The 23,976-nt window shown below is 38.1% G+C and overlaps 1 protein-coding gene across 1 annotated transcript in view; it reads left to right on the top strand.

Moving 5' to 3' along the window:
- NEK4 (NIMA related kinase 4) overlaps positions 1–23,976 on the top strand; it is a 1,767,660-nt gene that overhangs the window by 123,101 nt on the left and 1,620,583 nt on the right. Inside the window, exons 2-3 of the mRNA XM_044078881.1 lie at positions 170–436; positions 16,698–16,895. Of these exons, the coding sequence (XP_043934816.1) occupies positions 170–436; positions 16,698–16,895 (465 nt within the window). The remainder of the gene's footprint in view (positions 1–169; positions 437–16,697; positions 16,896–23,976) is intronic.

Below are 23,976 nucleotides of genomic sequence, written 5' to 3'. Positions count from 1 at the left end.
AGTACTAATGCTTGTCAGTTGTTTTTAATGTTCCCCTTTAATTGCTGCATCTGTTGGCCAAGACACTGAAATCTGGAATTTTGCCATGAAAATTGAAAGAATGTCATTGAATGAGCATCATTTGTGTTGTTTTAACTTTTTGTTTATTTTTTTTTCTTTAATTTTTCAGTATGTTGTCAAGAAGCTGAAACTTGAAAATGTATCACGACGTGAACGGAAAGCTGCAGAGCAAGAGGCTCAACTCCTGTCTCAGCTGAAACACCCCAACATTGTGATGTACAGAGAGTCCTGGGAGAGAGAGGATGGCATTCTTTATATTGTGATGGGCTTCTGCGAAGGGGGAGATCTTTACCACAGACTTAAGGAGCAGCAGGGACAGCTTCTGCCAGAATCTCAGGTGGTGGAATGGTTTGTCCAGATTGCCATGGCATTACAGGTATACCTTTACCAAAAACTTAAGGCATTGTTATGATAAATGCTGAGCTCCATGTTTTTTTTTTTTTTTTACTGGCAACCTTTAGTTTTTCAGAAGCAATATTTTATCTTACTTTGAAGCATACTCCAGGTTTGGCATTCATTGGGTATCACCAAGGATGTATCACTATAATGTAACCCTTCAAGACAGCCTGGTCTCCCCTTTTGACACCAACACTCCCCTGGAGTCTCTGGTGTCCACTGGGTATTCATCTATGGGAATGACCATCCTGGATGCACACACCTACACTGTTCTGAATAGAGGTGGGCTCAACAAATCTGCGTCACTACTTTCATTCACCACAGCAGGCACCTTGGCTACTAGTCGAGCTCGAGTTTCCTAGGTTATAGTCAGAGCTTTATTTCTCTGCTCCAGTAGAGCTGTGTTTTTTTTTCCTTTTATTGACTTAATTATTCTCCACTTTCTTCCCAATGTCCATAGATTTGGAGGGAAGTACTCAAGAAGTTAGCAAGGGATGGTCTTTTTTTTGCTATGATCCTAACTACACTCCTTGAGAGCCCTGCATATGCAGTGGTGAAGTGAAGCAGCAGCCCAGTAACATGCACATTTCTCCCCTTCAGTTGCACGCACCCCTAAATCCACTTGTGGTGCGTGTACTGTTTTTTTACCACAGAATGTAGGTGCAACTTAATTGCCGTCTCCCTTTTCTAGTTGTCTGGCAGAGCTCCACAGGAATCAGCTACTCACTTGAACACTGGCTTCTAGCACCAGAGTCTATGGTCAATTCATATCATCTTAGTTGCAGTCTGGACATTCTTCCTATGTATCAGGGATCTATCCTGTCTGCATTCAGTTTTCAAATGTAAATTAGATCTTTGGGATCCACTATCAGGATCTACATTACTCAGGCTGTATACCTATAAAGTGAATTAATATTCTTCTATAATGGCAGTATTTGTAACTAGACAGATGTTTATTTTTTTAAGTTAGCCTGCCCAAGGTCTCTGCCATTTAATCGTTCTGCATTTTACATTTGGTATATTTTTTTGTTCTATCTTGTCTGCATGTAGTTTGTCATCATTTCTTTCTTTCTTTTTACAATGTTTTTATGTTTTTTTTTTTTCCAGAGGATCTCATTAAGCAGATTGGGCTCTAAAGAAAGCTAAGTCCAATATTCCACTTCTGTGCTTTGCACTTCTGTAAGTGCCTACAAGACGTGTAAGGTTTTTAATACATAGTAAAGGATGTGGACCCTTGCCCCCTCATACGCATCCCTCTTTGTTTTAACTTCAGGGCTAGTATGTACTTACATAATTGCAAGTTGACAAAGCAGAGATGGAAATCTGCAATTTCAGACCCAGCCTATTTGGTTAGATGTCACTTGGTTTTGATTATGTTGGGAATCGTATCAAATTTTTATAGTTGTAAGTTATTCTGTCTTCCTTTATGTTCTTCTGTTTTGCTGAGAGCTAATCTTGGCTACTGTATACTTTTATGTACAGATATTCATAATTTGATCACTGCTGCAGTAGCCTTAGTTGTATGGGTTTTATCCTACTAAAGATATAACAACTGTCAAGCTTCTAAAGCTTAAAGGTACCTTCCATTTTCCCAAAATGTTAATCAGCTTGAGAAGAGATGAAGAAAGAGTGGTTTAGATGCCAGCCTTTAGAGTTTTCCTGCCACCAAAGAGATGGTCTGTTGTGGGCTTTTGAGGATCGATGGTTGGCTAACACGTTTCCATTGCTGGGAAGATAAGGTCACTTCTGGGGAAAAACCTTCCATATTTTATTTTTATGTCAGAATGTGAACCTTTTTCTGTGAAATTATTCATTTTAAGCTAGGAAAAGGTGTTTATATTTATAGATTGTCACATGAATTTTAGTAACTTTCTAAATGGAGCATTATTTTTTACTTTTGAGGGAAAAAGTTGTTAAAACTCATTTAAAACTGTTTTTTCCTTGTTACTTTTTTGGGACAAGGTTAAGTGTTCACTGTGCGTTGTATTTTTTGGTGGAAGAAATATATTTTATACTTACTGTTTCACTGACTACTGCTGCCAGGCTTTCCACGATTCAAGCATGTTTTTGGGCTTTACCACGGAGCATCCTGCTGGTTCCTTAGTTATTTCTTCTTCCAATCACAATAAGAAAATGATTTCTAAGTAGCCTTTGCCACTTAAGCAAGCTTCTTAATAGCCTCCATCAGGGATGAGTGACACTGCTGTGACCATTTCTGGTTTCTCAGACTGTTCATATTTTTCCTTGCCTCACTCTGGTGTAGTCCCTGCAGCCACCATGGACCGGGATTAGACATGTCCTCTGCAGCTGTTGGAGTGTTCTTCGTGTGCAAAGGAGAAAGAACCCACTCTTGTTGCTCCTTGGAGAAAGGAGTAGAGAAAACCTATCTGCTTAGCCAGACTGGTTTGCCTGTCAAAAATGTTTGCTTCTTTTAGAAATTTATTTCAAAAATAAGCAAAATGTTTGTTTGGAATTGTTTGTATAAGTATATTTATACCCAAGCAGGCTTCAAAGAATTTTTCCTCCAGTAGATTGCAAATGTTGGAGGTGTGATGGGGAAGAAAATGGTAATTGAGAACATAGATTTTTGGAGTGTAATGAGTTGGCAGACTTAAAGAATTCTCTCCAGACTACTCTGTCAGAAATACTGGGTGATCAAATAGGTGTAGCTAAGGAAATAATTTTTTGAGTGTTCTTGAGCTGTGGTACAGAATCAGAATTGCCTAGACATAGTAATGCCTTGTGAGTTTATTTCTGGTGGCCACCAATAAGCAATTACTAGAAAATGGAAATCGGTCTAGACCAACCATACTAGAAGTAGTGACTATAGTAACAGAGATAAAAGAACTGGAAGTGGGATCTTTTTTCACTCAGACCAAGGCTTCTGCAAGGGATTATTCCATGGTGTTAGGATTCATAACCTCTATGAGTCCTGTAACCAGACTCAACATAAGAAAATTCAGAGTTAGCTAAAATCAGAAATATTATTGCATAAAAAAGAGAACTGTGGGAACAGTACATGTAGAATAATGTTTTGTAGGAGAAATGAGGTTTAAGGAAAGGCAGGAATTGAATGAGCTATATAATGTTCAAATGACAATGACTTTATAGTAGATTATATTTGCTGTATAATGTTTGCAACTGAAAATATGTAAATATGGTTTCTTTTCATTTTTATGAAAGCATGATTGCCTGTATCATAAGTGATAATTCGATAAAGGATGTTTCTTGTTACAAAATAAAAATAATCAAAAAGTTAGATGTATGTTATCACCTGCCTCAGCTACTTTGGACAGGAGTGATTTTATTTGGGCTTAGCTCAGCTTTTAGTTCAAGTTGTTAACTCTTCTATTTCTGCTGTTTCTGAGGTATTCTTTACTGTATGAGGAAGTTCAGGAAATTTAACAAGAAAGTGATTGTGAGTAGACTTTTGTTTGCTTTCATTAGATCTCTGATTTTGAGAAAAGCATTTATTCTGATATATTTTTCTAAAGCAATATTCAGAATGCATTTGACCATGGTTTCAGGAGAACGTCCAAAGTCTTGCTTGACTCCTCCTTACAGGATTATTTTCCTGTGCTGCCTCCTAGATAACTCAGTTCAAAGGTCTTTTCTTTGACAGGAAAAAGTAATCTAGATCTACAGCTATTCCTGAGTTTTTTTCACTCAGACCAAGGCTTCTGCAAGGGAGTATTCCATGGTGTTAGAATTCATAACCTCTATGAGTCCTGTAACCAGACTCAACATAAGAAAATTCAGTGTTAGCTAAAATCAGAAATATTATTGTTTTTTTTTTTTAACAACTGGAATTTCATGAGCCTATGTCAGTTCCTCCTGTTATTCCAGCACTGGAGGATGCATCTTATTACAGCCTGGAACTTGCCTGATAGCCAGCCTGCTGCCCCTAAGAAAGGAGATAGACTGTATTAAAGTTCTGAAGTCTTGTAAATTTTTATTGCCTAACCCCGGATTTGATCCTTCAGTGATTTCATTGGTAAATCCTGATGTTGCTAAACACCTGGTTAATGCCGGTCCCTTCACCTCTGATAAGGATGTGAAAGCCTTTAAAAGATTTGGGACAAAAACATATTCTTCTGGGACTTTCAAGATGGCTGCATATCGAGTAACAGCTTAATTCTAACTACCAGTGTGAAAACAGAAACTTACCAGAGAAGGCCAGTGGAGCTGCACTTCTGGGTAAATTTCAGTAACCGGCTCTTATGTGCACTGCTTGGATGCCAGAAAAAAGAAATACAGGAGACCTGAAGGGAAATCACCTACAAAAGGTGAGGGAGAACACTGACTGGAAAAAGTACTGCAGCTCTTCAGAAAAAAGCAGTACAAACCCCAGACACAACCTCTATCAACCTAAAGGAAAGTATAAGACAACTGCACACAGACCTGTTTAAAATAAGCAAAATACTGGAGTATATCCAAAAGTCTGGAAAAAATGGAATAAGCTTTAAACAGATATTCAGATGAGGTGATAAAACTGCAAAACATAGAGGTCAAAATGAAGAAAAAGCTGGCTTAATATGAGACTGCACAAGAAGAGATGTTTAAAAAAAATAATAGAATTAGAGGACAGAGCACGTAGGGGAAACCTGAGATTTTTTGCTATACCAGAGAAGCTGGAAGGGACAGACTGCTTTCATTTTACTAAAGCACAAATAAACAACTGGACTGGTATTACACAGGAGGAACTTTAATTTAAAGGAAACATTGTGTGTATGCTCCAAACCTAGCTTTGAGAAATGAAACTAGGTTGTTAATAGCAAAGATGCAATATTGCAGCAGAAGGAGTCACATCTGACAAAACTGTGGCAAAAGGACAAAGTACTAAAAGTGGGAGACAGCAAAGTGTTTGTGGAGAATGACTGACTATTCATTGTACAGCAGGCAGAAGAGGAGTAAATGTATTACATTATTCAGGGAATGTCGAGAAGCAGATATGAGATTCACACTGCTGTATCCAGCTGTCTTCAAAATATTTTTCCCTGGATTGGCAAAATCATTTTTTGATTAAGTACATGCTAAGGAGAAAATAGAAAAGTGTGTCCAGCAAAAACTGAGCTGTGAAACAGAAGAAGATTCTGCTTCTTGTTCTCCTGGTATTAAAGACGACAGAGAGAATGTGCCAGTGAAACATTTTCCAATGTTTCAATGAAAAATGCTTGAGAAGAAAAAAAAAGTAAGAGACTGCTAGAAGAATCAAGAGTACTTTGGAAATGAAGCAGAGACAGGATTTTGGAGATGGAGATGAGCAGGAATAAAACCAGTAACTTGGAAATTGACAAATGTGGGATTACAAAGCAATAATTATATTTGTGAAACATGACAGAACAAGAAAATCTGGAAATATTGGACTTTTTTGCACTTTGTTAAACTTGTAGGGGACTCCAAAGCATATGACCTACTTCATGTCATTAATGCTCAGAAAAATACTTAGGAGAGGAGGGAAGATGAGGAAGAAAGTTAACTGTTAAGTAAAATAAATTGTTTTCTTAATGGTAATGTTTTAATAGTGCATGATTTTCTTTATAAGCTATAAAGTAAAGTTTTCTTAGTTATTTTAAGTATAATGGGGTTACTAATGTAAATAGGTGCCCCTGGCTTTTTTTTTCTTTCTTTCTCCCTTCTCTTTTTCTCCTTGTTCAATTTTAAGAAATGTAGGCACTGCAATGTTAAAAAAAGGAAGACAATCTGGTTAAAAGAGCATGACAAAAGAAACGGTAGTGTGCTTTTTCTCATCCTTGCATAGGGGAATGATTGGATTAAGACCCTTAGCTTAGTGCAGTAAGTTTTAAGAATAAGCAAGTAAATGAAAAAGAATATTGAATATTATAAGGCTTTTTCTAGTAAGTAAATGTATGCTTGGCAGTTTTGTATCTGGTTCTCATGTCTGTAGAAGGCAGTCTGAAAAAGAGAAATGGCTAGGAGATAATGTTCCCTGAAAACATTCACGTGCTTTCCCAGCTGAGAGAGTTATAAAGATAAGACAAACCCAGATGACACTTACTAGAACTACGCATTTTAGCATGGATAACCTTTCTTTTATGTTAACTCAAGTCTGTGAGTGTGGCTGTCAGTTTGGAACATTTGTTCCTATTAGAAAGGTAAAACTTCAATATTTTAAGGTGTGCATGGTTTATTGTTAAGTGTATATGCTTCAAGGGGGTGTTGTAGGCATGTTTTTTGAGGTCTTTTAGTAAAACCAAGTTTTGTAATAATTGACATTGGCTGACATGGATATGAAAAAAAAAAAAAACTGTGCAAAAGATCAACCTGCCAAACATTGCATGCATGTAACACAGAAGCTGGAGCTAGACATTTAACAAAATAGCCGTTATATATAAAAGGTGGGAATAACTTTTTAAGATGTAGATGCTTACTGTAATGTCTTTAAATGTCAGTGGTCTCACAGATAAATATAAAAAAGAAAGAATAGTGAACTATATTAAAAATGTAGTGTGTGAATAGCTATGCTACAGGAGACACACTTGGAAAGAACTGAACACGTGAATTTGATAAAGGTTTTCAAGATGGCTATTTAGCAGAATACCTGGGGCAATGGAAAATAGAAGTAATTTTAACAAATGCAAAAGGAACTCCAGTAGTGATAGAAGAGGATAAAAAAGATAGTAATGGTAGATTTGTAGTACTGAAGGGCTACTGGTAAGGGATGAGGATTACACTGACATGTATTTATATTCCACCTACAACTGCTATAATGGAACTTAAGAAAATTCTGAGAGAAATAATCAACTTTCAGCAAGGAATATTACTTATAGGTGGGGACTGGAACTTGATTTGCAACAGTGAAGATTTGTCTGGGGGGGTCCAAAAGGGAAAATATAACAAAGGAGGTTAGATTTCTGAAGAAATTTAAAAGTATTTGGCATGGAAGATGTGAATTCAGTACTAGGAATTTGGAGTGAATTTACATCTTATTCCCCAAGAGACAAAAATTAGGCTTGGCTAAACAAACATTTACATTTCGCAGGAATATATGCATTTAATTGAAGGTCTTGATACACACCCAATAACTATTTCAGATCATGCACCAGTAATAACTAAAAATAAAAACACAGGGTATAGGAATAAAAATGAGACACTGGTGCTTTCCCACCTATCTGTCGAAAAGAGAGGAATTTAAGGAATGAGTGTGGAAATTATTCAGGAGCTATAAGAGGAAACAGAGATTTCTTCTGAAAATATAGCTAAGGAGTGGGATAAAATTAGTGGAGTTTAAAAGTATGGTGGAAATAAAAGAAAGGGAGATATGGTTAAGATGTAACAAGAATCATTTAGAAGGACTGACAAATGTTTAAGTATTGCAAAATAGGGAGAATCCCACAAAACAAGAGGTGGAGCAACTGCAGAATGCTGAATAGAAAATAAGGAATTACTTCAATAATATGTATGAATTTAGAAAGATTGCTGTTAAGCAACTGCTTTTTTTTTGATAATGACTCTAGAGCACAAAAACTTTTAGCACAACTACTCAGGCAACAGAAATTAAAAGGGCTATTGTCAAGCTTAGAGAGACTATAACAAGGAAGATAACAAGTAATCCTCTAGAAGTACTAGAAATATTTTGGAAATTCTGTGAAACTCTGTATAAAGCATAGAAATATAGAAATCAAGAAAAAATACAAATGGAAATGTTTATGTAAAATTAAATATGCCTAGGTTAGAGGTAGATGAGATTCAATTGATAACATGATAGGTGGAGATTAGATAAAAATTTTGATGTATAAATTGTTTATGTCTATAGTGGTTAAAAGAATGGCAGAAATGATGCCAAAATTGATAGATGTGGATCAGTGTACTTTTGTGGAGAGGAGGCAAACATTTGACCACATAAAAAACATTAAATAAGGGACTCGGAAATTCAAGGATCTAATTGGTATAATAGTCAAGAAAAGCTGGCTCTTTTTGCAGATGACATTACTTTATACCTGACAAAACCAGAAAGGGACATTACAATGCTGTGGAACATATTGTGACAGTTTCAAATCTTTTTCGGGATAGAAAAGTAATGAAGCTAAAACAAAGGTAATAGCAGTAAACTGTGTTCCCGTCATACAGATTGGGTTCAGCAATATCTATACTTATGGGGGGCATGATAAAATGAAGTATTTAGGAGTATGGATTAAAAATGATTCTGGTGTGGCAGCTAAGGATATGTGGGAAGAGACTAAATAAAAGATAATAGAGAAACTGAGAAAATAGAAGCTCTGTTGTATAGATATCTGTAGTAAAGTATGAGCGGTTAAATGTTTTAGTTCCTTTAATCTTATATACTAGTCAGGCATATTTTTATCAACCAGAGGAGAAGTTGTACATAGCAATTAATAAAGAGCTGAAGGATTTTTATCTGGGAGGGGAAGATGGCAAGAGTCAAGTGGTATAAGCTGGTTCTTCCAATAAAACAAGGAGGATTGGGGTTACCAAATTTGAATGGGTATTTCAAAGCAACACAGTTAAGGCTCCTATAAATAGCACAAACAGAAAACTATAATTCAAAGTGGAAAGAGATGATAATGAAACAGGGGGAAGCTCAAGAAACAAGGAGAGACTAGGATTTTAGATGTAGACCTTTAAGGAGAATAACAATCCTACAGAATGTTATATTCACAAAGTAGCAGAAAGTATATTAAGAACTAAGCCAACACAGGAATGGAGAAAGGAGACTGATAGGGATGACTGCAGTTAGGGATACAGACACTAGGCAAGAGGGAGCTGCAATTTACTGGAGAAAACTGGCAAAGGAACCAAGATGTTGGGAGCAAATAACAAAGGAGGGAAAGGTAATAGAATGGAAAGACACCAAGAACGTATTTGGACTTCCAGGTTAGAGATTGCCTTCCCTATCAAGGATTGATATTAGAGTATAGACAAAGAAATATGAAGTATAAACCTCTGGACACACCACGAGAAGTTCAAGTTCTTTTATTAGATAAAACAAGATAAAAAAGCGCTTGGATGGCTGCGCGCAACTTCAGATCTCAATTAATTCACAGGATGTTGATCCTTTTAAAATAATCATCAGCCTATGGAAAAGCTTCATTAATCAAAGGTCTAATTAATAGCCTTGAAGTAAAAGAAACATAACATTTCATTCATAACTTTACTACATCTTACTAGATAATTCATCCTTTCTCAGGTTCAAATTCTTGTTTACCTGTAAGAAGTTTCATTTATATCTGAAATGCTACATTCTATAAAAGTATATGAAGCAGTCGGCGCTTTTTTCGCATGCTGCCGGCAAATAAAAACTAATAAAAACATTTTATGATCCGTCTTATATACAAAACCTTCATCAATTTCTTTAATGTTATATTACTATATTATATAAAAACTACTGGTAGACCTCAATAAAAGCATAAATTTGACCTTAACCTTATTATATAGCAAGGTGGTCTTGTTTACATCCTATTTATAAAGAACACTCGTATAGACAAGTTGAGAATGTAACTTAGCCTTATCCAGATTTCTGGTGACATGATAATGCTATTGTAGATTTGATCTGATAGGGAGAGCATTTTCTTGATGTTTGTCTCCTGCATTTGTTTTATTTTTGTCATTTTTGACATTTTTTATATTTCCCACAGCTTTTTAACAATGTTTGATGGTTGTGATTTATAACCATATATTTAACTAAGCTTGGAAAATATTCATGTTAGCTTTATTAATAGTTCTAGATTATATATGTAACCCGGGCTAACTATCCACTGGTAAAAACTATAGTTCTGGAATGTTAATAATGTAATTTACCATAGTCAGCGAGTGCTAATCATATAATTTTTTGGACAGGTATTGAATGAATCTAACAAATTATTAGCGACTAACTTCGAACAGCTCCAACTGATTATGAAGTAGACTAACAGATATGGCTAGCCCTTTTATATGGGTGATACATTCAGGTTACCTTACATTACAGTAATGATGAAATAGTAAGTTAGCTATAATAATGGGAATAGCTTTAATGTTTTCCAACATAACTCGAGAATAGCTATATTGGATAAGGCTTCTAAGTCATAATAACAGAGATCTTATTTAGTGATTTTGGTTTCACTCAATATGAGTTACCGTGTTTTCTAAAAAGTCCTAGAAGTCAGTTTCTTCATCATGAACACAAAGTCTTAGACTTCTATGCCCATAGAGTTGGATATTGAAAATGTAATTCATCTAATGAATATTATTAATTTATTCATGCTTTTATGTTTATTGTTGATTGTACTTGATTTCATGTTTATTAATGTTTTAATAATGGTTAGCGCAATATGTATATTTATAGAAGTTAATGTTCACATAAGTTATATCACCATTACATGCTTTTATATAATATAGTAATATAACATTAAAGAAATTGATGAAGGTTTTGTATATAAGACGGATCATAAAATGTTTTTATTAGTTTTTATTTGCCGGCAGCATGCGAAAAAAGCGCCGACTGCTTCATATACTTTTATAGAATGTAGCATTTCAGATATAAATGAAACTTCTTACAGGTAAACAAGAATTTGAACCTGAGAAAGGATGAATTATCTAGTAAGATGTAGTAAAGTTATGAATGAAATGTTATGTTTGAGACCTTTGATTAATGAAGCTTTTCCATAGGCTGATGATTATTTTAAAAGGATCAACATCCTGTGAATTAATTGAGATCTGAAGAAGCGTCATCATCCAGCGAATGGCAAAGCGCTTTCTTGTTTATCTAATAAAAGAACTTGAACAGTATAGACAAAGAGAAAGAAATAGGGGGTTCTAAACAAAAGACCAGCACTGGTAGAACTTTTAGTAGAATCTAGAGCAGAAGTTGCCATTAAGAAAGGAATAGTTAGTAGAGCATATAAAATATTGCATGGTAACTATAAGACTCAATCAGAGGAGGTTAGAAAGGATTGGAAAGAGAGAGATTAGAAAAGCAATCCACAAAGAAACAATGGGGGATATATGTATGTCTCCCAAATATGCAACAAAGTCTGGAAGATGTAGGGTTTTTGCTTGGAAGTGTTTACATATGTTTTTTTATACTCCAAGTAGACTCCATAGAATTTTTCCTTAGGTAGACTGCAAATGTTGGAGGTGTAATGGGGAAGAAAGCGGCAACTAGGAACATATTTTCTGGGAGTGTAATGACTTTGCAGACAGTAAAGATTCTGTGGAGACTGCTCTGTCGGAGATGCTAGGTGAGCAAATTGGTGTAACTAAGGAAATTATTTTTTTGAGCTGTGGTACACAATCGGAATTGCCTAGACATAGCAAGCCCTTGCTGAGTCTAATTATGGTGGCTGCCAAAAAAAGCAGTTAGTAGAAAATGGAAATCAAAGGCTAAACCAACTTTTCTGGAAGTAGTGAATATAGTAACAGAGATAAAACAACTGGAACTGTGACCTTTAGAAAAGGGTAAGAGCAAATTACATAGTAAAAATGGGAAATGTGGGATCAATCCATGCACAGGAGGAATAAAATCTAAAAGAAGGCAGTAGCAAATTACATAGTAAAAATGGGAAATGTGGGATCAATCCATGCACAGGAGGAATAAAATCGAAAAGAAGGCAGTAATTGAATGAGCTATGTAATGTTTGACTGACAATGATTGGATATATTATAAGTAATATATAATGTTTGCAGCTACAGTTGTGTCGACATGATTTGGTAATGTGTAATGTTTGCAACTGTTATTGTGTCTGTATGGTTTATTGTCATTTATATAAATGTAAGATTGCTTATGTCATACATAATAATTTAATAACATTTTTTCTTGTTAAAAATATATATTAACAGAACATTGATGATCCAGAGGGAAGCAGAATGTAAGAAAATGTCACTGTTGTTGGGTCTTGTTGCAGAGAAAGCATTTGACAAGAGTGTTCTGGGACTTTATGCGCAGGGTAATGAAAGCATTTGCATTCCCTGATACAATTATAAGGTTGATTAGGAGGATATATGAGGGTTAGAGGTGAAAATTAAAATGGGTGGGTTCCTGTTTGATCATTTTTGCTTGAGCAGAGGAACCAGGCAGGGGTGTCCTCTTTTCTGTTTATTTGCATTATTATTAGAACCATTGGCAAACAAAATAAGGGATTCATATAAATGGTATGGTAGTCAAGAAAAGCTGGCTCCATTTACAGACAGTATCATTTTATACCTGATAAAAGCAGAAAAGGACATTACAACATTGTGGAACATTTTGAGACAGTTTCATATCTTTTCAGAATACAAAATGAATGAAGCTAAAACAAAAACAGCAGCAGTAAATTATGTACCCATATGTGAATTCAACAGTGTCCATATATGTGGTGATATGATAAAATTAAATATTTAGGAGTATGAATTAAAAATGTTTCTGTTGTAGCAGCTAAGGATATGTAGAAAGCAACTAAACAAAGATAGTTAAAAACTTGAGAAACTGGAAGTTTGTGTTTATGGATAGTAAGAAGCATTGAAAATGTTTTTAATACATTTAGTTTTATATATGGGTCAGGCATATTCTTATCATTAAGATGAGAATTTCTGGACAATAATTAATAAAGAGTTGAAGGAGTTTATCTAGGAGGGGAAGATTGCAAAAGTTAAGTGGGATAAGTTGATTCTTCGAATAGAACAAGGAGGTTTAAGATAATCTGATTTGAAGGGATGTTTTAGAGTTGCACGGTTAATGCTTAGTTATAAAACACAATCAGAATATTATAACTCACAGTGGAAATAAATGATGAAGTTGGGGGAAGTTCAAGATAAGGATAGAGTGGGATTTTAGATGCAGATCCTTAAGGAGAATAATAATCATACAGAATATTGTATTCATAAAGTAACAGAAAGTATTCTAAGAACTAAGCCAACACAGGAATGGAGAAAGAAGACTTTGCCAGTAGGGATGACTGCAAATAGGGGTACAGAAAATAGGCAAGAGAAAGTTAGAGTTTACTGGGGAAAACTGGCAAAGGAACCAAAAGTACTATGAGGAAATAGAGGGGAAGGCTATAAAGTGGGATGAGGCCGCGAAGATGTCAGGACTGCAAGCTAAAGGCTGTCTTTCCTAACAGGGACTGATGTAAGAGTATTAGCGAAGAGGGAGAGAGAGATAGGGAATCCTTAGTGAAAGACCCCCTCTGGTGGAATTTTTAGCCAAATCTAGAACAGAAGCTGGTTTTATAAAAGGGATAATTAGCAGGCTATGTGAAATATTGCACAATAACTGTAAGAATCAATCAGAGGAGGTTAGAAAAGATTGGGAAGAGAGAATGAAAAAAAGCAGTTTACAAGAGAACAACTGGAGGGCAATATGTATGGTTCCCAAGTATGTAACAAAGTCCCGAAAGTTTAGGATATTTGCTTGGAAGTGTTTGCATAGGTATTTTTATACCCCAAGCAGACTTCAAATATATATATTTTTATTTTCTAAGGTAGATAGCAAGTGTTGGAGGGGTGTGATGAGGAAGGAAGAAGTAACTGCAACGTACATTTTGGGAGTGTACTGAGTTTGTAGATTTTAAAAATTCCCTTCAGTGTGCTCTTGTCAGAAATATTGGTTTAGCAAATGTCTTCAACTAAGGAAATTATTATTTTGAGTTGGAGGGATAGGATCTTAATAGTCTAGACATAGTAAGGCCTTAGTAAGTTTAATTCTGTTGACTGCCAAAAAAGAATTTACTAGAAGATGTAAATCTAAGTTGAAACCAACTGCATTTAAGTGTTAAATATTTTAAAATTGATAAAATAACTGGAAGAGGGATCTTTAGAATAGTGAATGAGCAAATTCAAAGAAGTAAATGGAAATTGTGGAAACAATACATGCAAAATAATGTTCAGGAGAAGGAGTGAGGTTTAAGGGAAGGCAGGAATTGAGCAAATTATATAATGCTGGACTGATGATAATTATAAAGCAAGAAAAAGGATATGTGATATGTAATAGGTTCACAGGTGTACACTAGGCTAATGACCACTTGGGCCCTTATAAGCCTATCAGTGCAAACCATATGTGACCCACAAATTTCATTTAGATAGAGGGTGATTTGCTGACTGCCTCTGTCCATGAGAGAGACAGGTGCCAGACCAGGGTGAATTCCGATAACCCATCCATTAGTCCAGGTTGCCCTTAAGTAGGGTGAGGGAGGAACTCTGCTTCACATGTTCCAGACAATGGGAATTCTCTTGAGAAAGACCTCTCTCGTCAACATATCTTGTTTATGAAGCAAGCAAAATGTAGGTCTTTTGATCCAATAGTTGTGATGTTTCTTTTGCAGATGTGCAGAAGGTTCATCAAAACAGGGTCCAGAAATGCTTTGTATGCCAGGCAAAAGTCACTTCTCAGTAGTCTGTATGATGCAGAGTAAAGAGACAGGGCTGTGAGATGATCAGAGTAGGACATTTTGTTTACTCCCTGTATTTTTTTTTGAAAAGGAACATTTGTGGATGTTCCAATTGTTGCAAGTGCCTAGTTAGGTATATACCTAATGGGGCATTATACTATATGATGAGTCTGATGAGGACTAAGTACAATGGTGCAATGACCTCTCTGGACCTAGGTGCCATATCCTTACTTATAAGTTGAGCAAAATTGAAGAATTGTCATACTACCTTGGACACATGTTGATTGAAGACTAGGTTACTGTCTACATTAGTTCCCAGATACCTTTGTAGTTAATCAACTTTTAGGGGTGCTTTATTGATGACATAGTTACCTGGGGGTGACCAACTTCCCAAAATGTGCTATAATGCATTTCTTGGCACTGAGTTTTAAGCCATAGCTTTGATACCAAGTGTTTGTCTGTGTTAAACCTTCCTGAAGGGTGCTCTTGTCTTGGGGGGATTCAAAGACTGCTCCCAGTTTGCAGTCATTTCTGAACTTGGTCATCGTCTCTGACCTCTGGGAAGTAGATGCCAAAATGAAGCGGGGCCCAGCACAGAGCCCTGAGGGACTCCACTGGTAACCGGCCTCTTTGTTGAAGTGGCTTCACTGAGCCTAACCTCTTCTATCCTGTCATTGAGTCAGCTATGTATTTAAAAGGAAAAAAATATGTTTTGTTTTCTTTTTTGTTAATATATATTTGCATATGTCTTAAGTGATATTTTAATAAAGGTGTTAAAAAATATCGTTCCTTTATGCCTAAAGTGGTATACAAATTTACTTTGAGCCAAACTGTCCTCCTCCATTTCTTCTTTTCAGAATGTAAACATGAAGGAGAAAGGATTCTTCATACTCTTACAGACAACTCTGATATTATCTCGACAAAACTAAAATTTCAGAAATTCTGATCTATAAGCATTTCTTATGAAGGTAATATAAAAGGACAACCTGTGTCAAAACAGACTATTCCCACATAGTTGTCTCATGTTATTACCTTATACCCGCAAAAATAAGGCAATTCCAGGCAAAGTCAAGACTCACTCTACCAGAGCCTTGGCTTCATCTGTGGCCTTTTTGGAAAGGGTGGATTCTGTAAGTATTCTAGAAGCAGCAGCTTTGTCCTCGGTGCCTACCTGTACAAAGCACTGCCTACTAGATTCCATTTCCAGGTCTAGAACATGCTTTGCTAAGATCATTCTCCTAGGGCTTCTGGACCCGCTACCTTCCTCCTCTCAGTCAGTATAAACTATGGTAGTCTACCCATAGAGCTAAGGCTACTGCAGCAATGATCAAATGATGCAAATAATTCAGCTGTGTAAGTAAACTTGGTATAGCAATAGATATTTGAATGATCTCTGCTGCAGAATGATCTCTCCAGCTCACTTCTTTTTGCCAGGATGAGAACTTTTATGTTTACCTTCTTAGTATTGGCGTTTTCAGGACTCTAGCTTTCCTCCATCATTTGGCATGAAAGCTCTACAGGACTTGGCACCCAAATTCCCTTTTTCTTCTGCCTTACTTGATCTAATTAATGATTTGGGTATGTGGAACACACTTAATCTTTGGAAACTGTCCGGCTGTAACATCCTTAGCAGGATATGATCCATATAGCTGCAGCAGTGATCATTCGAACATCTGTTAGGGTAAGTTTACTTGCATGATTGTACTTTCTATGTTCCGTTTTCTTCTGCATAAGAAATATTTGGCATTTTCCAGTGTTCTTTCACTTACTTTGAGGAGGAAACCTAAAAGTCAAAAGGAAAACTATGTACTACACTGATACAAAGATCTGTATTGATAATCAATGCAAGCATATAGTGAAACTAGAAAATAATCTTCCAGAAACATTTGGATAACGGAAGTTCTTTTCTTTTTTTCTTAGTACCTACACGAAAAACATATCCTCCACAGAGATCTGAAAACACAGAACATCTTTCTAACACGAACAAGCATTATTAAAGTAGGAGACCTAGGAATTGCAAAAGTCCTTGAAAGTAAGCATGACATGGCCAGTACGCTTATTGGCACCCCATATTACATGAGTCCCGAGTTGTTCTCCAATCAGCTGTACAACCACAAGGTAAGGTTATGTTTAGAAGTGTTAGAACTTGAATAATATGCAGTTGCCTAAATGACTTGTATTTGGCTGTAAATAATTCACTTTAAAGCTCTTTCTTTCTTTCTTTCTGCATTAAACATTACATAAAGTTGTCCTGTGTAGCTCATTTGCTGGTTTGTCGTCTGTAGTTAAGAGGCTGTGGAAGAGTTTCAGATTCTGAAGTTATACCAGAATCTCAAATTACCTGTTTGATTCTGCTTCTATCCAGATATACAAGAGTTGCTTTGCACAGCTTAAGATATAGGGTATAGAATCATGTGGACACGTCATTAAATGGGGAGAGGTCACTTGTAGGAAAATATTTGCTTACTTTCAAAGTGCAAATACTCCCAATTGTGTTTATTACGGGAGCGCAGTGCGGTGTATATGGAGTCTGGGGGGGCCTTGCTCTCATGAAAAAAAAAAATTGCTGTCCAGAGATTTTGCAGTCAGTCAGACTCGACTACATTCTTTCATTTGAAAGTTTCATTCAATATGTATATCTAGTGATGAGAACATTTCAATTCATTTTTGGAATACATCCTAGCTGATCGTAAAATGTTTATGCCTGTGTTGTAAGCACTGCTTGAAGGTCAAAAGTTACAAATTGGAGAAATTATAAATTATGACAAAAAATGTTCACTGGAAGGCAGCAGAAACACCACAAGTAAAATAATTTGTATTTATTCACAGAGATTTAGCACTTCATCCAAAGACTTTATTAGAATAAAGAGTGCAGTTTGTTTTTACATTCTCTGGTGTATTTTGGTAGTCCGGAGAAATTAAAGAAAGGAGCTTTTTACTGCTCTGGTTAATTTCATGTGTCCATTGCTTGTCCATTTTTATTCTAAGGTCTAATATCCTTTTTTACTTTTTCCCCCCAAAGCACATCACTTTAGCTGGTTTGTTTTCATTTGTATACAGTGAATATAAAAAGTTTATACACCCCTGTTAAAATGCCATTTTTTGTGATATAAAAAATGAGACCACAGTAAATAATTTCAAAACTTTTCCCACCTTTAACGTGACATATAACCAGTACAATTCAATTGAAAAACAAATATAAAAAATAAAAATTGTACAATAAGCTGGTTGCATAAGTGTGCACACCCTTAAACTAATACTTTGTTGAAGCACCTTTTAATTTAATTACAGCATTCAGTCTTCTTTGGCAGGAGTCTATCAGCATAGCATATCCTGACTTGGCAATATTTGCCCACTCTTCCTTGCAAAAGCACTCCAAATCTGTCAGATTGCCAGGGCATCTGTTGTGCACAGCCCTGTTCAGGTTCACCCCACAGATTTTCTATTGGATTTAGGTCTGGGCTCTGGCCTGGCCATTCCAAAACTTAAATTCTCTTCTGGTGAAGCCATTCTTTTGTTGATTTGGATGTATGCTTGGGGTCATTGTCATGTTGAAAGGTGAAATTGCTCTTTATCTTCAGCTTTCTAGCAGATGTGTGAGGGTTTTGGGCCAAAAGTGAGTGGTATTTGGAACTGTTCATAATTCCCTACATCTTGACTAAAGCCCCAGTTCCAGCTGAAGAAAAGCAACCCCAAAGCATGATATTGCCACCACGCTTCACCATGGGGATGGTGTTCTTTTGGTGATGTGAAGTGTTGTTTTTGTGCCAAACGTACCTTTTGGAATTGTGGCCAAAAAGTTCAACCTTGGTCTCATCAGATCATAACACATTTTCCCACATGCTTTTGGAAGATGTGATGTATTGTTTTGCAAATTTTAGCCGGGCCTGGATGTTTTTCTGTGTAAGAAAAGGCTTCTGTTTTGCAACCATACCCCATAGTACAGACATATGGAGGATACGGGAGATTGTCACATGTAGTACACAACCTGTACTAGCCAGAAATTCCTGCAGTTCCTTCAGTGTTGCTGTACGTCTCTTGGTAGCCTCCCTGAACAGTTTTCATCTTCTCTTTTCATCAGTTTTGGAGAAATGTCCAGTTCTTTGCAATGTCACTGTTGTCCCATATTTTCTCCACTTTCTGATGACTGTCTTCACTGTGTTCCGTGGTATATCCAATGCTGTGGAAATTTTTTTGTACCTTTCTCCTGACTGATACCTTTCAACAATGAGATCCCTTTGATGCTTTGTAAGCTCTTTGTGAACCATGGCTTTTGCTGTAGCAGGCAACTGAGTAAATGTCAGGAAAATCCTACTAGGACACCTGAACTTTATTTGGGGTTAATGAGAGTCTCTTTAATTGATGGCAGGTATGTACCCAAGAAGACTGAATATAGTAATTAAATCAAAAGGTGCTTCAACAAAGTATTAGTTTAAGGGTGTGCACACTTATGCAACCAGCTTATTGTACGTTTTCTATTTTTTATATTTTTTCCCCTAACAGATTTGTTTGGTTTTCAATTGAATTGGTTAAACAAAGCACGTTTAACAAAGAAATACACTTGATTGTACAATGTATGTGTATTTCAATTATACAAAGATTGACCTGCTGGTTCTACAGGGAGAAGGTAACATTTATAAGAAAATATTAATTTGTTGTCTGTTACAGAATATCTTTACCCTGCATCATCAAAGCAACTGCATTTAAATTTGTTTGTGTGTTTTTTAATATTTTTTTCAAGGGCATCACTTTGCTGATGTTGTATAGCTCACTAGGAAGCATATTCCATTGTTCAGGGAGGGCAGTTTGTAGAATGATTTCTCTGTAATAAGCTAAATGAAGGTCTTTTAACTAGATATTGGATTGATTTATTTATATTGTACTCGTGAGTTTCTTAACAATAGCAGTTACTTTAGAAGTGGGCAGTAATTGTCATTGGGCAATATGAGTTAGTGTGTTCAGCAGAATTTGTGCCCTGGCTTCCACTGGTAGCCAGTTAAACTTTTCATTGATGTCACAGTAGCATTTGTTCCAGTGCTGCGGAATATATAAATGTGAGAATTTTGTTTTCTGCTATTTGTAACAAGTAATTATTTTGAGGAGAATTGTAAATAGTGTAGATCCTAATCTATTAGAACATTTTTGTCAATTGCATTGTGTGCTTCTTTGGTCACCACATGAGATATTCTGTTAACCGTTTTGAGCAGTATCATAACTTTGTTTTTCTATATGTCTGTGTGGGAGTTAAAAGTTAAAATATTGGTCTAGCATCATATCCTGGTATATTTTCTGAGTAACGTGGTATTTTATTATTTGGGCGATCAGAAATAATCGGTTGTAGTTACTAATAGGAGATATGTTGGTTAACTTTGTAAGCCAGTTCCATACATGTCATTGGTCAGATTGTAATTGTCAGGTCAGCATGTTTAGGGATTTATAGTCAATGTGTGTTGTCCTTAGTGAACTCTGTGTGTAAAGTTCCATATGTCTAGCAAATTTAGTTAGATGGGGGTTCTATAGACTGTAAAACTGCCCAGTTGAATTTCTAATAGGAATATATATTTTTTTCAAAACTAAAGTCCTGCAGAGAAAAATCACGTGCTGCTCATGTTGAGAACTCAAAAGTTTTATCAGGAGTGTTTCATTGTTGACAGTGTTGGCTTAGTCAGTAATCTTCTTTGTTTAGCTCCTTATTTGTTGCTAATTCATAGCTTTTACCTAATGGCTGTCATGCTTATAGTTTAGTATTACAGATTAGTAATGTTGTTCAATCTTTTTGTAATAGTAATAATTTGTAAACCTAAAGCTAATTATAACCCCAGTACAGTTTATGTAATAGACGATATCCCTTTTGTTTTACTAGATGCTAGTCATATATTTTAACACTTTTCTTGTACTTGTGATGTAGGCAAACTTACATTTCTATAAAAGTAATCAAACCATATTAACACATTTACATTTACAAACATTTTAGGATATGTAGCAATACATATGCTGTATAATCTAAGCAGCATTACATAAATTATTCAGTTCCTGTCTTCTCTTAAACCTAATGCTTTCTCCAAAACATTTTTCTAAATGTATCAATGTTAAGTTGTCAATCTCGCCTTCATTCTTGCTGGATGGGTTCGGAGCCGATCCTCGGCTCCGACTCGGCACTAGCTTTAGCTCGAGAACTCCTTTTACCAGCTCGAGGCAACCCTATATCCCATGATGCAAGGCGGAACTACCTCAGATCTCGTTTGCCGCTTAGCGAAAGAGGTCTCCTTTGCCAGCTGAGGTAAGTTTTTCTTGTTAAATAAGAAAAAAGTTTAGTTAGGGGTTTTAATTTCCCTTCAGTGTTAGGTTAGCCTGTATTTAGTACAGCCCACCCTATTCCCTTCCTTTTTAAACTTTTAAAATAGTTTTTTCAGTTAAAGTTTTAGTCAGGCCTAGTTCCCCAAGTTATTCCCTTCCTGTGTGTCTGTGTAGGGATTAAGTTGTGTGTTTGTGGGGACTGTTTGTGTGTATCCTTTTAGGATGTCTAGGGAAGGCAAGGTCTCAGGCTTCAAGAAGTGTGACCAGTGTTGTCAGAAAATGTCCCTGACAGACGGTCACACTTCTTGTGTGTATTGCCTGGGGCCTTTGCACCTGCAGGACTCCTGTGCGTTGTGTCATGCCTTTAGCCAGAGAGTCCTGCAGGAAAGGAGGAACAAACTGATCCTCCGAGGTTTGTTAAAACCTGAAGGTTCTCCTCCTAAGCAAGGGGCTGGAAAACCTCTTAAGCCACCGAAGGCTCAGGCTACAGTGTCCAAGCCTCCTCCGGTGGCTCCGGCTCCGTCGGAGCCGATATCGGCTCCGGCTGGAGCCGATGCTTCTTCTGCTAGAGTAGTGGGTTGGTGCCGCCGCTCCGATACCCTGACTACTGTTGCCTTGTCGGCTCGGCTGGAGCCGACACTTTATCCAGCATCGGAGCCGAGATCCTCGGCTCCATCTGGGGTTCAAGGGACTTCGGCTCCGATGGCTCCGGCCCGTAAGAGATCCCGGTCCCTTCGATACTAAGTATTCACTGCGGCTCCGGGTCTCCTCTTTTGTCGGAGCGAGCCATCGGAGCCGATCTTCGAGATCTTCCAGGCTGTCTGACCACGATTTGGAGAGGGTGGTAAGCAGGCTGTTGAAGTCTCAGGCACTGGCCCAAATGCTCCATAGCCCGTCTCAACAGACTTCGCTACAGCCCCAATTCTTGAGATTCCTCCTCCGACTCCACACCAGAGTTCGAGCCGGAGCTTGGGACAGCGACTGTTTCGATGCGAGCCGATACATCCTTCGGCTCCATCATCCTCGGCTCCGATCTCCTCCTTGAGACTTTCCTTGGAGGGATCCGCCGTCGGGTTTCCACTGTCGGCTCGAGGGGCTAGTGGCATCGGACCCTTGTCCGACCCGCTCCCTCTCGGAGCTTCGCTTTGGTAAGCTCGGCGCCGACATCGGCCTCGAGCCTTCTCTCTCCTTGGAGCCGACCATTCCTGTTTCTTCGAGCGGGTGTGTTCAGGTCTCCCGGGAGAGGAGCCTTTGAGGTGATGAGGAGTGTCCTGGCCTCTGAGCCTGGTCAACGGTCTATCCCTCTAGCTCCTCCCTCATCAGTGCCTGCAGATGCCTCTTGCCAGCCTCTTGCTCTCAGGCCCAGGGATCCATCGCCCCAGGTTTCCCCACTGGGAATTTCCTCCTCTTCCGAGGTTTCTCCTGACCCTGCAGGGGAACCCCCTCGGAAGAGGACGTGTAAGAGGAAACACACAGTCTCCCCTGAGTCTACTACATCTGATACCGACTTAGATGAGTCGGAGGGTTCCCCACGGTCCCCCTCTGAGGATGTCTCATTTTCAGACATCCTTGAGCTCCTCAAACAGAGGGGGAATTGGCCCTCCATTGACCCCTCCGAGGATGGGTCGGTATACCTGGAGGCTTTTGGATCCCGACCCTCCACCTCCTGGGTATCTCCGCCTTTCGACCCACTCATGCAGGTAGTGGCTCGGAAGGCGTGAATGCTCCAGATTCTGTGGAACCTGTCCCTAGGAGACCATCCAAGTTCATCACGGCCCCTTCGGACAAACAGTTCCTGTCCAAAGGTGTCTCTGTGGATGCTATGGTGGTGGCGGCCACTAAGAAGGAACTGGCGGATCCTTCAGTACCTGTCCATCCTCCTAATAAGGATTCTAGGACCATGGTCAGGTATGGAAAGCGGATGTTTTCTTCAGCGACCTTTGCAATGCGTTCGCTGAATTACCTTTGTCACTTCACCAGGCTTCAACGAGATATTCTCAAGGAACTGGGAGAAGTAGTCCAGGATCCTTCAGCTGCTGGGGCTCAGGAAAAGATTGCCTCTTAGCTAGCTATCCTGAATTCGATATCTAACTCCTCCATGCGGCTCATATCTTATGCAGCCGATGGAACGAACAGGGCCGCAGGCACAGGTGTTGCTCTTAGACGCCAAGCCTGGATGCGGCTGTGTAATTTATGGACCCCTTTAAGGCGTCCTTCACCAACACCCCCTTTGACGGTTCGGCTTTGTTCGGACCTCAGGTGAAGGATACTTTGACCAGATGTGAACAAGACGGTAAAACTCTTTCTGCCGTTGGAGTCCAGTTTTCCACTCCTTCTAGACCATATCCCAAGGGTCAGAAGGGGGAAGATGTGGTTCCGTAAAGCCCAAGGAGCTACACGGACACACGTGGTCAGTTTACCCCTAGAGGCAGAGGGGTAACAATAGCCGCCGCCCTAGAGGCAGGGGGGGGTCCTCAGAACCAGGGCAACAGGGAGCCTCTTCCTGAGAAGCCTTTTCAGCATCCCTGAGGTGTTGCCCGACTGTCCACCCTTGGAGGCAGTCGGGGGAAGAATTTCGCTGTACCCAGTAGCCTGGGAATCCCTATCACAAGAGAAGTGGGTACAGTCGATTATATCCGAGGGTTACAAAATCCCTTGAAGGTTTCCGTACCTCTACAATCCCTTCCAGACATCTCACCCGGTCAAAGGGATTTGGCAAAACAGGAAGTTTCAAAACTCCTGGGAAAAAGAGCCATCCAAACAGTGCCGGCAGACCAAGTAGGATCCGGCTTCTACTCAAGATTCTTTTGGTCCCCAAAAGGACGGGAGATTGGAGACCAATACTAGACCTAAGCAGACTAAACAAGTCTGTCAAAAGGCAAGATTCGGATGGTCACGCTGC

Source organism: Protopterus annectens, chromosome 7.part1 (genome assembly GCF_019279795.1).
Source record: "Protopterus annectens isolate FY-2018-M chromosome 7.part1, PAN1.0, whole genome shotgun sequence".
NCBI lineage: Eukaryota > Metazoa > Chordata > Ceratodontiformes > Protopteridae > Protopterus > Protopterus annectens.
Note: the sequence above shows the minus strand (reverse complement) of the source record. Positions and strands in the feature narration are given on the sequence as shown.